Source organism: Dreissena polymorpha, chromosome 6 (genome assembly GCF_020536995.1).
Source record: "Dreissena polymorpha isolate Duluth1 chromosome 6, UMN_Dpol_1.0, whole genome shotgun sequence".
NCBI classification, from domain to species: Eukaryota; Metazoa; Mollusca; class Bivalvia; order Myida; family Dreissenidae; genus Dreissena; species Dreissena polymorpha.
The window spans coordinates 53,110,471-53,125,742 of NC_068360.1; the positions used below are offsets into that span (position 1 = coordinate 53,110,471).

Sequence of the window (15,272 nt, forward strand, 5' to 3'; positions counted from 1 at the left end):
TATCGAATAACTGGCTTAAGTCCAGTATTTCATTTGTTCGTATCTTTATTGAAAAGTATATTAACTTTAATTGAACAGTGTCCTGCACAAACTAGTACTTGTGTTTTTTCCGCGTATAATCTTCATTTAAAACGTGTCATATTTTTAACTCAAAACCACTGCGAGGTTAAGATCTCAAGTACGAAAGCCTCTTAGTATCACGTACAATTTGGATTTAATCGTGCAAGGTGAAAGTCGTACAAACGCTTATAAATGCGCCTTGATATTGAATTATTATTCCTTTATGTCTCGTTATTAAGCCATGTTTTACGTTCAAGATTACGTATTTATTAAACATTATTAAACGATTATTAGCGTTTTAATGCGTTTGTTTGCGTTATGACGTACAGAAACGCATTTTTTCGCGTGATTACAACTTTACATCATTTTATTTTTATTTTAACTGGTCCCAATAAGCTTCCGTACTCAAGAGCTTTAGTCAATCCAGTTAAACTGTACGCAAGTAATACATAATATGGGACTATTGGACAAAATTGGGCCAGGTGATGTATCTCATATTATTTACATAATTGGTTGATAAAAATACTCTCATAGAAAAAATCCATTTTGTAAATTTTCTTGTGGGATCACGGGCCGACAACTCTGCTAGGAGATTTCACTTAAACGTGGACGGAAGTAGTTAAGCGGGTCTAACATACAAGGGAATTTTTCATTCGTATACTTTTGTTCCGTAAGTAGATTGATTCTCATCTTCAAAGTTTATTTAAGTATTGATAAAACAACATCATATAAGGAAATATCAATTACATGTATAACTGCAAACGTAAATTGAGAACCCATCGAACAATTTACTTCTTATAATTTCTTTGTTATAACCTTGAAATCGAAAGTGCAGACTTTTAATAAACATGTAATTTGTAAAACTGAACTTTTAATGTGTGTTTGCTTGTGTCAGTTGTTTTAGGTGAAACGTAACATTTTGTCAAATTCAATGCGGCGTTGCTGTAAAAATAATTTATAATTGCACATGAACATTGTCAACACATCGAATTTATAACTCAGAACGAATCTTGAAATCGAAAGTGCAAGACATGTTTAAACATTGTTAAAAACTAACTTACCTTCAACATGCATACCTGCTTGTGATTTATTATCAGTTTTATTTAGTCGAGGGTGATATGGTATCTTTGTCTTGTTACTTCATATGAGGCGCTCTTTGAAAACAGGGTTTAATGCATGTGAGTCAAGTATCGTCACAGATTAGCCTGTGCAGTCCGCACGGCAATATCAGGGAAGACACTTTCCGCTGTTATGGATTTTTTGTTTGTTTATGGAAGTCTTTTCTTAACGAAAACCTTATTAAGGCTGAAAGTTTCGTCCCTGATTAATCTGTGCAGACTTAACGCACATGCATTAAGTCTGGTTTTTCCAGACCGAGACTCATGTGTGAATGCAAGTTCAAACTTGTGTTTCTAAAAATAGTTAAATAATATCACAGCGGGGAATACCCGCTTAGTTTTGACATCAGTATTGATTTGGCTTAAGTAGTACCGCTATTGTTGTGTACCTAAGACTATTTGTTCGTATTTAAGAAGAACCACTGTTGCTGTTTTTAACAACAGATTTATTGATATTACATGTACCATGTCTATATTGTCTTGCCTCTATACTCGTTTGTTGAAACATCGTTCATTTTCAGTTTTCCACAGGCGAATAAGCCCATTATGAACATTGGGGCTATGAGACTCTAACGCGTTGAAATATTCAGGTAGGTGTGACGTAACAAGTTAAACATTATACAGTCGAAACCCGATGGCTCGAACTCGTCGGGACCGGCAACAAAAGTTCGAGCCATCCGGAATTCGAGCCATCCGATTTCTATTAGCATTTTGTTTACGAACAATTCTGCAGTTCATTTTCACCTCCAGTTAAAGAGTACACATATTCACCATATTGCTTAAACTCAGTACTACTTCGTACTACTTTCTGCTTTTAAATTAATAAGAACCAAATATATAGTTAATACATTTGTTTATAAATATTTAAAAACAGTAACAAATCAAATCGATTAAATATCATTTAGTAAATTATATCAGCACGTTTTAACGTAGAACATTTTCTGGTAACACAGAGCGCTAAGGAACAAAACTTATATCGGCACTATATACACATCATTTACATATGAGACAGTGCTACATTTAGTTATTTATATTTTTATAAGAATAACATTACGTCAGTCTGTGTTGCGTTCCTTAGCTGTCGTCGTGAAACGAAGCTTTCTATTACATCCAATTGAGATTGAACATGCTGTGAGTTTTCGCACTCCTCGAGATAATTTCTGATTACATTAATACAAAATGACATCTTTTACTCAATTTACGATCAAGTCGATGACATGTTTGCAACTGGTGTTAAAAATCAATTATTGAGTGCCTTTAAACAAGCGGTCCTAATTGATTAACAGTTTTTGCGACCAGAAGCGAGTTCGAGCCATCCGAACAAAAAACGTGTGAAAATTTTCACCGGGAGTGTGAAAACAGTTCGAGCCATCCGATAATTCTAGTCTCGCGAATTCGAGCCATCCGACTATTTTTTTTATGAATATTTAGCAATAAAAATCGGTGCTTTGATGAGAGTTCGAGCCAACCGGAAATTCGAGCCAAGCGAGTTCGAGCCATCGGGTTTCGACTGTATTAAATATTAGTATACAAAATATTATACGCATTAGAAAATTGTAAACAACAAGAATTCAATTGGCTAAAATTCCTACTATAAGCAATATCTTACATACAAAGAGACCAGCTAATTAATGAATTAGCGAATACATGCTTCAGAACGATATCAGATGACCAACACAGATGGTAATTATAAATAACGTCAACACCGACCAGAATAACACACCATGTTAATTAATCATTGCTTATCACGTTAATTAAAATGCCTTGTGGTATGCATCCTGCAGATTGAATGTTGTATGATTTCATGTAAAAAGCGGACTACCATCCGTATTTGTCTTTCGCATATCATGTTACTTCGCTACATTTGGGCATGTAGTTGTGCACATGATCCCGTCAGAAATCGACACGTCAGCATTGGGTGTTCCAATCTATATTAATACACTGTTCGTCAGTAGAGAGGTTGGTTAGTTAAAGAGCGAGAGACCGACGAACATGACGTTCACACAATTTGTTATTGTCATGGGGCCAAAAGGCCATTTCATTTAACTTACAGTTTAGATTATTTTACGACCATTGAAAACGTGTGTTGAAATTAAATAAATACAAATAAATCGTTATGAACATTGAAACGGACTTTGCGTATATTTAGTATTATGTGTGTCAAAGACTATGTCACATAGGTACTAAGACTGCTTCATGATATAGCATGCAACATAAGTTATAGATTGATTACAACATTTGTGTAACGTTTGATGCGTGGTTATCCGAACGTAAACACCGATTAAACATTTTATTTCAATGAAAACAAAATATGAACGTGTAGTTTGCCTTTTATATAACATATGGAACACCATATTCTCCAATAAAAATTCCGATTTACTTTCAGAAAATGGCGGAAGGAGGTATCGGGTGTACAGAGTTAGAATCTGAAAGCAATCTCAGACACAATCATCAGTCTCAGGCAAGTCTGCACACAATGTTTGCATTAAAGACAGCCGCAGGGTCTATTTGCGACCTAATTTGGCACTGCATAATCGCCATTTGTAATAAGTTCGTTTAAGAGGCCGCGTCAAAATAACACATGTTAACACTTAACATATGCTTCACTATTTTTCATACACCGTATATATTTATTAATAAATCTGTGGACCACCACATTAGTTTTGTTCGAACTTGAAATATACTCAAATTTCACGTGCACCAAACCCTAAAATCAAACCTAACAGTGAAAAATATATTTAAGAAACGGACTTAATTCTCAACGTTGAAAATGTTTGGGTACACATATTTAAAGACTATAAACTCAATGATAAGATTTAATGCTGCGTTTACACCATGTTCCCGGCGACCACGGCAGTCCCGTTTGTCCGAAACGTATCGCGCCGTGTGGCTTTTGCAATTTTTGACCTTAAATCCAAGGTTTGGTAGGTTGTGCTTAGTTTCCTCACGGTTTATCAAGGTATCCGTGACGTGCCGTCGAAGCGAAAACGCGGCCCTTCGACGGTGCGCTAAGTTTTCATCCACGGTCTGCCACGGATGTATAAATGTTGCTTCAAGGTACGATGCGTTCTGTTAAGTTCCCGCACGTTGTTTGCGTTTGTCATGCAGGTCTGATACGTTGTACACGTTTGTCATTCATTTGTCACGTTCTATCAAGGTACCGTGCGGATCAAACGTGGACATCCGAGATGTTTCGGGCACGATTGTGCTCCCGGTATAAAAGAAAACTCTCAAGCAACAGTATTTATTATAACAAAATAATTCCAGTGACATGGATGTGAACGACGAGGATGATTTTATGTTTGCCTGCTTATTTGCAGCATTAATAAAATCTTTGCGTTGTAAAGAGCTGAAAGAAGCAAAAAAGTCCGGAAAAAGACGAAAAAGGAGGCCAAGGTCCCTGTGGGTTCGTCCATGGCTATCGAAAGCTAGAAGGCAGCAGCAGGGGCACTTTGATGCATTTCTTACCAGGGAACTCCGCAACGAAGATATCAACACCTTTCAGTATTATCTGAGGATGCCCCCAGAACTATTCGACGAGATCCTTGAACGGATATCTCAAGTCATCTCAAGACAAGATACGAAATATCGCTCCTCCCTTACACCTGGATTGAAACTGGCACTGACTCTGAGGCATTTGGTGGAAGGCAAGTACTTTCAGGTTGTTCCTCCACTTGAACGTCGTTTGCAGCGCGGGGGTAGCCTTTGTTCGGCGCTTTCTTGGTGGCATGTTTGCTCATCGAGTGTTCAGACTGAAATGAAAGTTTTTTGAGAAGCACGGCTTTTATATACTCAGCTTCAGACCGCGCGAATCGTGTCAGACCGTACAACAACTCAACTGGCCGTAACGCATCTGCCTGCAAAACGCAACACACCGTAACGGGTCGGATTAAACACGTAGCAAAACGGCTATCAATTATCCTAGCTTGCCGTAGTTATCTTGACAAAGCGTAACAAAACGTAACACAACGTGATAGAAACTTAACATGTCGGGGAATGAAAAGGATTCCCATCAGAGTACGGACACTTTTCGGGTTCTGTTACGGCCTGCTACGTACTGTCAAGTTGTGTTGCGTTTAACAAATTCTATCACGTTTCTCATTTCCGCCGTGACTGCCGTGGCAAATTTTTTGACAGTTTAAAATTTTGGCACGGCAACCACGGCAACCCCGTTGTGTCACGTTTGGCTATTCCGTTCCCCTACGTTGCGTCACGTTCATCCCGTTTCCTCCATGGTGGCCCGAAACGTGATTGCCGTGGTCGCCGGGAACATGGTGTAAACGCAGCATAAGAAATGATATTTTTGGTTAATAAGAAATAAGAAAATAAAATCTTTTAGGTACTTGTGCAAGAACTTTACGGGTAGATATTTCCGTTTGTAGAATTACCAAATTAAACAACAGTTTTTTTAATAAACAACCAGAAATTAAAGCTTTGTACTCGTTTAAAATGTTCCGCTCGTAAATACATCTTAAGCTTGTTTATACCATATTTATATCTGATAAGACAGTAAATGTCGTAACAGCCTGATTTAGGTGTATGCGAGTGCGTTATAGGCTCAATTTTCAGAGGTATAATTATTGAAATTCCTATTATATTTCGATAATTTTGGTTTCATGAACAAAATGACATAACAGTTAGCACGTTAATATCTGCTGATAGCCTATTTTTATTACAATTGTTTATGGTATTTCTGCGCCTTGAACGTGTGTTAGAGGCATATCTTTTCCATTTGTTGATTTATTAACACGTTCTCATGATATTTATTCTGTGTCAGATTTTGTGATATTAATTCATTTCTATAATATAAGTACTTCCACTATGACTGGAGTTGTGGTAACCAAACATCTATCAATAAAATACTAAGGAGGAAACAGACTTGATTATTTTTAATATGTTAAACATATAGAAACTTCCAGAAAGACATTCTGCATGTGAGGTTCTACGTAAATTTATCTTAAACTAACTTTATATGATTACAAATACTTTCCATACATCTTAACATAATTTAAAAACTGATAGTTATGCCCCCTTCGAAGAAGAGGGGTTATATTGTTTTGCACATGTAGGTCGGTCTGTCGGTCGGTCGGTCGGTCGGTCCGTACACCAGATGGTTTCCGGATGATAACTCAAGAATGCTTAGGCCTAGGATCATGAAACTTCATAGGTACATTGATCATGGCTGGCAGATGACCCCTATTGATTTTCAGGTCACTAGGTCAAAGGTCAAGGTCACAGTGACATTAAACAGTAAAAGTGTTTCCAGATGATAACTCAAGAATGCTTACGCCTTGGATCAGGAAACTCCATAGGTACATTGATCATGACTGGCAGATGACCCCTATTGATTTTCAGGTCACTAGGTCAAAGGTCAAAGTCACAGTGACTCGAAACAGTTAAATGCTTTCCTGATGATAACTCAATAATAATTTGGCCTAGGATCATGAAACTTCATAGGTACATTGATCATGACTGGCAGATGACCCCTATTTATTTTCAGGTTTCTAGGTCAAAGGTCAAGGTCACAGTGATAAAAAACGTATTCACACATTGGCTGACACTACAACTGACAGCCTATATGGGGGGGGGCATGCATGTTTTACAAACAGCCCTTGTTGATAATAAAAATTAAGACGAATACACTTTAATTACAAAATATAAATAACTGTTAAGGTACAAACATTTAATTTATTTATTAATAGTGTATATACTACAAATGCATTTCTGTTAACGTATAAATGCAAATATATGTATTAGACGTATCCGTACTACACCTATATTACTGTTAACGGATAAAAATGTAATAAAATGAATTAATTTTATCCATACAACAAATACGTTACTGTTAACTCATTAAGATGCCGATGTATCTGTTATGAGTATCCATACTACAAATATATTACTTTTTATGTATAAAATTTAAAAAATGAAAATTTATAATTATTATCCAAACTTGAATTGTGTGTCTTTGTGTCTATCAATACTACTGATAAAACGTAATGTTAATTATATTGTAATTTAATAAACACATAACTAACAAATAAGAAAAAATTTCTGTGTTCATTGATTTGTATTTGCATTTTTTTCTGTATTTAATTCTTAAACACTCAGTAACATCGTATATCAGAATGCATTAGACTGTATTTATAAATAAACAAAACTTACAATTTATCTGAAACAATATTTCACTCAACTTCCGGAAAGTGTATTTTTGATTTGTTTATAGTTAAAAATAAAATACTACTGTGCGTCGTTAAATGGCTGTAAGATTAATTTTATTTTCAGAATTATGTCGAAAGTGTTTCCGTGGAGATCACCAGTATAATGACTCGGCTTGGGTACGGCGAGCAGATAAGACGGTGGCGGGTTGAGAAGTACAAAGAGCGTGATAGCTTGTTGAATGCACCACCAAGTGATGTAACTGTGATCACAGCTGGCAGCAAGGCAGAGGGGCTAACCCGCTCTCATGAAAGTGACCTTGACTCCTTATTCGTTTTTGAAGGTATTCTCTGTGTGGAAGCTGGTATAAGTCTTCACACCATACCTGACGGCATAGGAGTGTACAGGATGGATACATGTGCATATTCGGGACACTGTAGACTGTTGTTAGAGAGACAAGCGCGTAAACATTTCAAAGAAATCCACACTGCTCAGTGTGATAATGGACAAGGAGACATTCTATTAAGTAGTAGTTTATTTCTTAATGAAATGTCGGCATATATTTCTGCACATTCAACAGTGGAAAGCCCTGAACGAGCGGGGCCGTCGCTACCGTGGTCAATAGGAGGTGAGTTTCACACTGACAATGTATTCGCACTACGCTGTCATTGCCCCAGCATCTTACAGAGATGGGCTTCCAGACCCCGTCATTGGCCCTCACCGGTCTTAGTTCAGAAAGTCGTATCATTAGAAGCTAATGTAACAGCGGTGGGTTTTAAGGAAAGTGAATACAAGCACATGGAATGGAGGATTGGCTTTAACACCGGAGAGTCAGAACTAGTGAACAACCTTAATGACACACAAGCGAAAGTGTATGTTATGCTTAAAATGATCGTCAAAGATGTGTTAAGGCCTCCTAAGAAAGAAATAACCTCATACGTGATGAAAAATATAGTATTATGGCAAGCTGAGAGTAACCCACAAAATAAGTTCTATGCTCAGAGTTTTTTTCACTGGCTGCATGACGGACTGAGAGCACTTAGGACTGCTATTGTCACACAACAACTGTCATATTACATGATTCCAGAAAGGAATTTAATGGCAGCCAGTGGTTTAACGTACAGGCAGCAAAGCCAATGGGTAGAAGTTGTAACGGACATGATGGCAGAAGGCCCGAGGGTAATTCTCAGATTGCCAAAGATACGGATGGCTATTGTAGCGTCCCCAGAGCCTATGTTGTGGTACAGCATGAAAAGGATGGAGCTGGAGATGCTATGGCTGGAGAAAATGAACAGATTGATTACTTGCCTTGAGAACGGAGTGTTGGACAAGTCTGATGCTATCCTACAGGAGATAGGGAGACGTATGGTCGAGGTAATGGTGCAGATTGCACTACGGATGATGGAAGAAGGCTGTGCTGTAAATGATCTGACGGATATTTTCGATAGAATGTTAAAGTAATAATGAATTGAAGTGCTTTAAAAGGATGGAACTGAGATGGTAAGATACGTGCAACGTATGAATGAAACGATAGTGGTGTTTTGTCTCGGATATCGTCCTGCACAAGGACAAATGAGTGGAATAGTGAGATGGGTCTTCCGCCGAGTTTTTATGAAAGGCAGCGTTGTTTAATTATAATATGTATCCGCCTTGAACTTCATAAGTGCTTTTTTTCGGTCGTGCTTGAAAATGAAATAGTGGCGTGTAGTAAGGAACTGGTTCGTCTAAATAATGCAGTAGTTAATGTAAACGATCAGCCGTAGCAAGTAATTAATACAAAATATGCACAATCAGTCTTCCTTAAAGAGAGTATATAATATCTCTTTTTAAACATAAATCGTTGTTGGATCCTAATCAACCATCGCAATTTTGGGAACGTCAGCACATAACTTTGATACCAGTGTCAGTGAACCAGGAAGCAATTAGTCCGAGTCCATAGACAGGGACGGCATGATACTTATTGGCTGGTTCATCCACTTGTAAAAAGCCGTTTTAAAAGGACGTTTTAAAATGGGCCCTTTTGAAAATCAGAGGCTAGCCAGCGACAAGTTACTTGACTTGCACAAGAAAATCCATGAACTCGTGACATTTTAACGAATCTTTGGTGTTTGCATTATGTACTGTAAACACGTGGCACCAATATCCGTTCATTATTTCAGCAATTTATCAACGCGATTTTCATTACAGACGGATTTATACATTTACATAAAGATACCACAAATATGTAGCCGATAGCATTAGTCCAAATAATTACGTTAAAAGTGATATTTACATACATTATTCTGCCATTTTAAATTTAAATACTCAATAATTTTAACACGTGTTAAATACGGAATCCGGACAGTGCCATGTAGATTGTTGCGTGTCGACCTTCGAGGTCGACGCACGACATTTAAGCGACGCACGATATGACACTCAACATTTAAAGTCGACATGCGACAATCAAGATTTGAGTGTCGCATATCTAATATAAATAATTATTTTCTGTAGATTTGTGACTTCTTTAAGATTGGTTATGTGAAGTGCCACAAGTAAGCGAAAAAACGGGGCTAAAGTCTGTAGAATAGCGCGATAAACTATACTGTCAGAAAATTAAGAGACATTAATTATGGACAAAAACCCGTATGTCAGAAAATTAAGAGTCACGAAAAATAATTATTTTTGCTAAAAAAGAGGGTGTCAGAAAACTTAGAGTGTCCGAAAACTTAGAGTTATTACGGTATATCTTTCCAAGCATTTAAGAAATGTATGTAATATTATAACAAAATACAACAACACATTCATGCATCCAAGTATTAATGCATATATAGAGTACCGTAATTACTCTACGCCAAATAGAACATGTGAAAATTGTGACTGGCACTGTGAAAACAGTTCGAGCCATCCGATAATATGACCCTCGCGAATGCGAGCCTTCTGAAATTTTTAAAATTTATATGAATATATAGCAAAATCTTTATATATAATATATATAAAAATCTGTCCTTTGATAAGAGTTTGAAAAGCGAAAAATATTATATATTTTTTAATGTGGTTTGATTGAGAACTTAATAAAATGCCTGTGATAAATACATTTATTATTAGAATTATGTTGTGGTTCATTCTATGTTAGACTCACAGACTTTTCCTTAGCGCCAACTTAGATATACGTTGAATTTCTTTTTTCATGTTTGTAATCATAAGTGGAGTTTGTGTGAAACGTGTATAAAATGATGAGAGATTGTAAATTAATGTCATTTTCCACCTTGATGTTTTCTCAAAATCTCACCAATGTAGACAATTAAAAGTAAATTACATTGGTGTCTACATTTTTCGTGGCCGTTCCATTGGCCGACTTTAAAAAGTCGAACTTTGTGTCCTGTGACTGCAAGTAATATTAAATGCATTCAAAGAGCAAACAACTGCAGTGCATTCAGCGCTTTGATTACAGTTACTATCATGGGGTGGAACATGGGGGTTCATAATTTTTCATAACAGAATATGCTGCCTTTGACCTGAAATTTCAAAATAAAACCAGGGTATATTATTGCTTAAAACAACACATGGTGCAATACATAAAATCAGTATCAGGAAGTAAATTTCATGACATTGATACTGTTTTAAAAATATAGGACTTTATGAAACATCGTCAGAATGTGTATCTACAATATCTAGGCATAGTTCAAGTCTGGGTCATATGCATGAAAAAAACAAAGGCAACTGTTCAAATCTTATAAAACATATATTACAATTTTATTAACCACATTTGTGACTTGCGATAAAAACAATCGTGGTAAGAATGTTTATGATCATTGATGGGGATGATTTTGTAAGATCTCAATGCATGGGCACATTTGAAAGGGCAATTCTTCCTCAGGAGGGATTCTAAACATATTAGGAACAAAACTTCATCCAGAGTGTTGGGTAAATCAGTAACATAAGTGCAAAACTGGTAAATAATTGATGACAATGTAAATGCCAGAGGTAAACACAGATACTTGAAAACTCCATTGCTAAGATAAATGTTGTATATGAGGCAATTCATTAAGAATGAACTTATTGATTTTTGTCTGTAGATGGCTTCTGGTTTCTGGTTTGGTCTCATGTCAACACCATGGTGTAAAAGGATGCAAAGTCAATTCATTAATAAGTAATGGAATGCTACAATTAGTTTTGTAGCTGTTTGAATCCTGAGCGATTGGCAATATGAATGGTGTGAAGAATATCAATATTTGATCACTGTTCTGAAAAAAGTGGGCTTCGTGCATGTGCCTAAAGTGTCAACCCAGGTCTGCACAGGCTAATCAGGGACGGCACTGTCTGCTTTAATGTTTTTATCATTTAAAGGAAGTCTCTTCTTTGCAGAAATCCAGTTTATGCTGAAAGTGTCTTCTCTGATTAGCCTGTACGGATTTCACTGGCTAATCTGGGAGGACACTTTAGGGAAAGGCATTGAGCTCCATTTTCCGAGGACCAAGCTTGTTTAATTGACCAATTATTGATCTAATATTTAAAGATGTAAATAAGAAGTGAAACCTTTTGAAATTAGCTCACAGTTCTAAACAACTAAGAGCGGACAGATTGAATTCTCTCTACCCATTAATTACTGGCTGTAAGTTCTGGTAATTTGCTAGTAGACTGGTGATTTGCTAAAAGAGTGATCCACTGTCTGCCATGATTTGTTTAACTCGTTTAAACTTCTCAGCATTTGTTACTTTAGGAATGATTTCCATTCATTAAAGTCTCAAAGATTACCACATGCTGATTTGAATATCACAGCATTATGTACAGACTTTTCTTTTGTATGAGAAAATTTAACCATTAACCACTTAGATACGTATTTTCATAGTACATTTGTAGTCCTTCAGAAAGTTACATTTTATTTAAGACCTTTCTTGCTAGATTCAAATAAAAAGGCTCATTTGTTCAACGCTTAGTAACTGATGAGCAGCAAACAGCATTAAACCTGAACAGACTGTGAGTTACTCACAGGCTGTTCTGGTTTTATGCTGTTTGCACATAGCCATTTCCACAATGTTTCTGGTGGGAAAGGGTTAATAGCTGAAGTTGGTGATGTTAAAGCCTGTTTGTTTGTTATGAGTTTTAATGTTCCTCCAAAATTTATTTTGGGGGGTGCATATAGTCGCCGCTTCGTCCGTCCGTCCTTCCGTACGTGCACAATTTTTGTCCGGGCTATTTCTCAGCAACTAATGACCGAAATTCAATGAAACTTTATGGGAAGCTTCATTACCAAGAGGAGATGTGCATATTATCAGCAGGTTCTTGTCGGATGATTTTTCACAAAGTAATGGCCCTTTGAAATTTTCTTAAAACTGTACATATAGTGCAATTCTTGTCCGGGCTATTTCTCAGCAACTAATGACCGGAATTCAATGAAACTTTACAGGAAGCTTCACTACCAAGAGGAGATGTGCATATTATCAGCTGGTTCTGGTCGGATGATTTTTCACAGAGTTATTGCCCTTTGAAATTTTCTATAAAAAAATTCTTTCCCACCCAACCACTGTGCCCTCAAAACGTTTTCCTTTTATCTGAATATATAGTGCAATATTGTGACCAAAAAAAACTTTGGGGAGCATCACCCGTCTCCGACGCTTTCTTGTTCTAGTACTTTGCTATGGTCACAAAGTAACGCTTTACTTTAGTTACAGAGTACCAATTTGCTATGGTTACAGAGTACCACATTGCTAGGGTTACACAGTACCACTTTGCTAGGATTACAGAGTACTACTTTGCTAGGGTTACAGAGTATCACATTGCTAGGGTTACAGAGCACCACTTTGCTAGGGTTCAGGGGTACCAATTTTCTATGGTAACAGAGTACTACTTTCCCCCAGCCTGACCACATGACTTGAGTGGGGATTCCCCACCCTGGCCACATGACTTGAGTGGGGATTACCCAGTCTAATCACATGACTTGAGTGGGGATTCCCCAGCCTGACCAGATGACTTGAGTGGGGATTCCCCAGCCTGGCCACATGACTTGAGTGGGGATTCCCCAGCCTGACCACATGACTTGAGTGGGGATTCCCCAGCCTGACCAGATGACTTGAGTGGGGATTCCCCAGTCTGGCCACATCTTGAGTGGGGATTCCCCAGCCTGACCACATGACTTGAGTGGGGATTCACCAGCCTGGCCACATGACTTGAGTGGGAATTCCCAAGCCTGATCACATGACTTGAGGGGGAATCCCCAGTTTGGCCACATGACTTGAGTGGGGATTCCCCAGCCTGGCCACATGACTTGATTGGGGATTCCCCAGCCTTACCACATGACCCACATGACTTGAGTGGGGATTCCCATGCCTGGCCACATGACTTGAATGGGGATACCCAAGCCTGACCACATGACTTGAGTGGACATTCACCAGCCTGACCACACGAATTGAGTGGGGATACACCAGCCTGGCCACATGACTTGAGTGGGGATTCCCCAGCCTGGCCACATGAATTTGTTGGGGATTCCCCAGCCTGGAAACATGACTTGAGTGGGGATTCCCCAGCCTGGCCACATGACCTGAGTGGGAATTCACCAGCCTGATCACATGACTTGAGCGGATATTCCCAAGATCCAGATCACATGACTTGAGTGGGGATTCCCCAGCCTGATCACATGACTTGAGTGGGGATTCCCAAGCCATATCTCATGACTTGAGTGGGGATTCCCCAGCCTGACCACATGACTTGAGTGGGGATTCCCCACCCTGGCCACATGACTTGAGTGGGGATTCCCTAGCCTGATCACATGACTTGATTGGGGATTTCCATACCTGATCACATGACTTGAGTGGGGATTCCCCAGCCTGATGACATGACTTGAGTGGGGATTCCCATGCCTGATCACATGACTTAAGTGGGGATTCCCCAGCCTGGCCACATGACTTGAGTGGGGATTCCCCAGCCTGACCACATGACTTGAGTCGGGGGCTTAGTCAAGTTGGGCAGTTGTCAGTTGCTTTCGTAAGCATGTGCACTTAGAACTGGAAAACCAGCTAACCAATGAAAGTATACCAAAACTAATGGATTATGTGACTGAAAGACTGTTGCACATGGAGAAAGACCCAAGCAAACAAACAAAAGCCTGCTTAGTACTCTTAAAGCTTCATTCATTGCCCAATCTGCATTAAACTTAGTCAGAACATTTATACCAATGATATTTTGTCTCAATAGGAAGCTGGATCACTTGGGTCAAAAAGTAGGTCCCTAAGTCAGATTAGAGAAAAAGCTTGTAAACAATCTATAGGCTACATTTAGTGCCCAATCATTATCAAAACTTGGCCTGAACAATTGTTCTAAGGGTGTTTCAGCCAAGTTTGAACATACTTCTGGTCTGTTTAAAAGAAGGGCTATTGCTTTAGTGAACTCTCTTAGTCACATTTTTTGTCCAATCATCATGGAACGCACTCAAAACATTTGTTCTAATTATATCTCTTTAAAAAATTGTTCCGGTCAATTGAAAACCATGGCTGCCAGCAGGGAGCTGAGCAGTTTGTCTTTTATGTCTGGATTGGAATCTGGTTAACACTCTTGAAGTCATTCATGTTTGGCCCAGTCTTCATAAAACTTGCATAGAATGTTTGTTCCTCTGATATCTGCGATGGGCTTGAAAATATTATAATGATGATGACAATGATGATGATGTGTTTGCAAAGTTTCATCCCTCTCATGTTTTTAGTTGAGTGTGATATCTCAATGGATGGCAAAATCTTCGGCATGTTCATCATTCTGAAAACAAATTTTCAATTCCTGCCCCCAAAAATCATAGAAAGCTTGCATTTCCATGAAAAACCTTGCTATTACAAATGTAAAACAGATTAAATGAATATACATCTTGTGAAATCTTGACTAAATCTGAAACCAAAGCACAGTCTGTTTTACAGACTAGTTGAGAAGATTACCTGATAATCTAATTGTGACAACAGGCTGGAGAAAACA

General features: G+C 38.1%; 1 protein-coding gene across 1 annotated transcript; it reads left to right on the forward strand.

The window, feature by feature from the left end:
• Window positions 1–462: 462 nt before the first annotated feature.
• Window positions 463–13,179, forward strand: LOC127835684 (uncharacterized). Its single transcript, XM_052362122.1, has 5 exons — window positions 463–730; window positions 3,565–3,639; window positions 7,464–8,756; window positions 11,393–11,450; window positions 13,013–13,179. The coding sequence occupies exons 2-5, from the start codon at window positions 3,568–3,570 to the stop codon at window positions 13,177–13,179; spliced, it is 1,590 nt and encodes a 529-aa protein (XP_052218082.1). The 5' UTR covers window positions 463–730; window positions 3,565–3,567.
• The last annotated feature ends 2,093 nt before the right edge of the window (window positions 13,180–15,272 follow it).

What these genes read in the sequence shown, in the direction of transcription:
- LOC127835684 (XM_052362122.1), top strand. Translation starts at nt 3,568, where the DNA reads ATGGCGGAAGGAGGTATCGGGTGTACAGAGTTAGAATCTGAAAGCAAT. An exon ending in GACACAATCATCAGTCTCAG is followed by an intron (nt 3,640 to 7,463) that starts GCAAGTCTGCAC and finishes TTTTATTTTCAG; the next exon opens with AATTATGTCGAAAGTGTTTC. An exon ending in ATGGTGTAAAAGGATGCAAA is followed by an intron (nt 11,451 to 13,012) that starts GTCAATTCATTA and finishes CTATGGTTACAG; the next exon opens with AGTACCACATTGCTAGGGTT.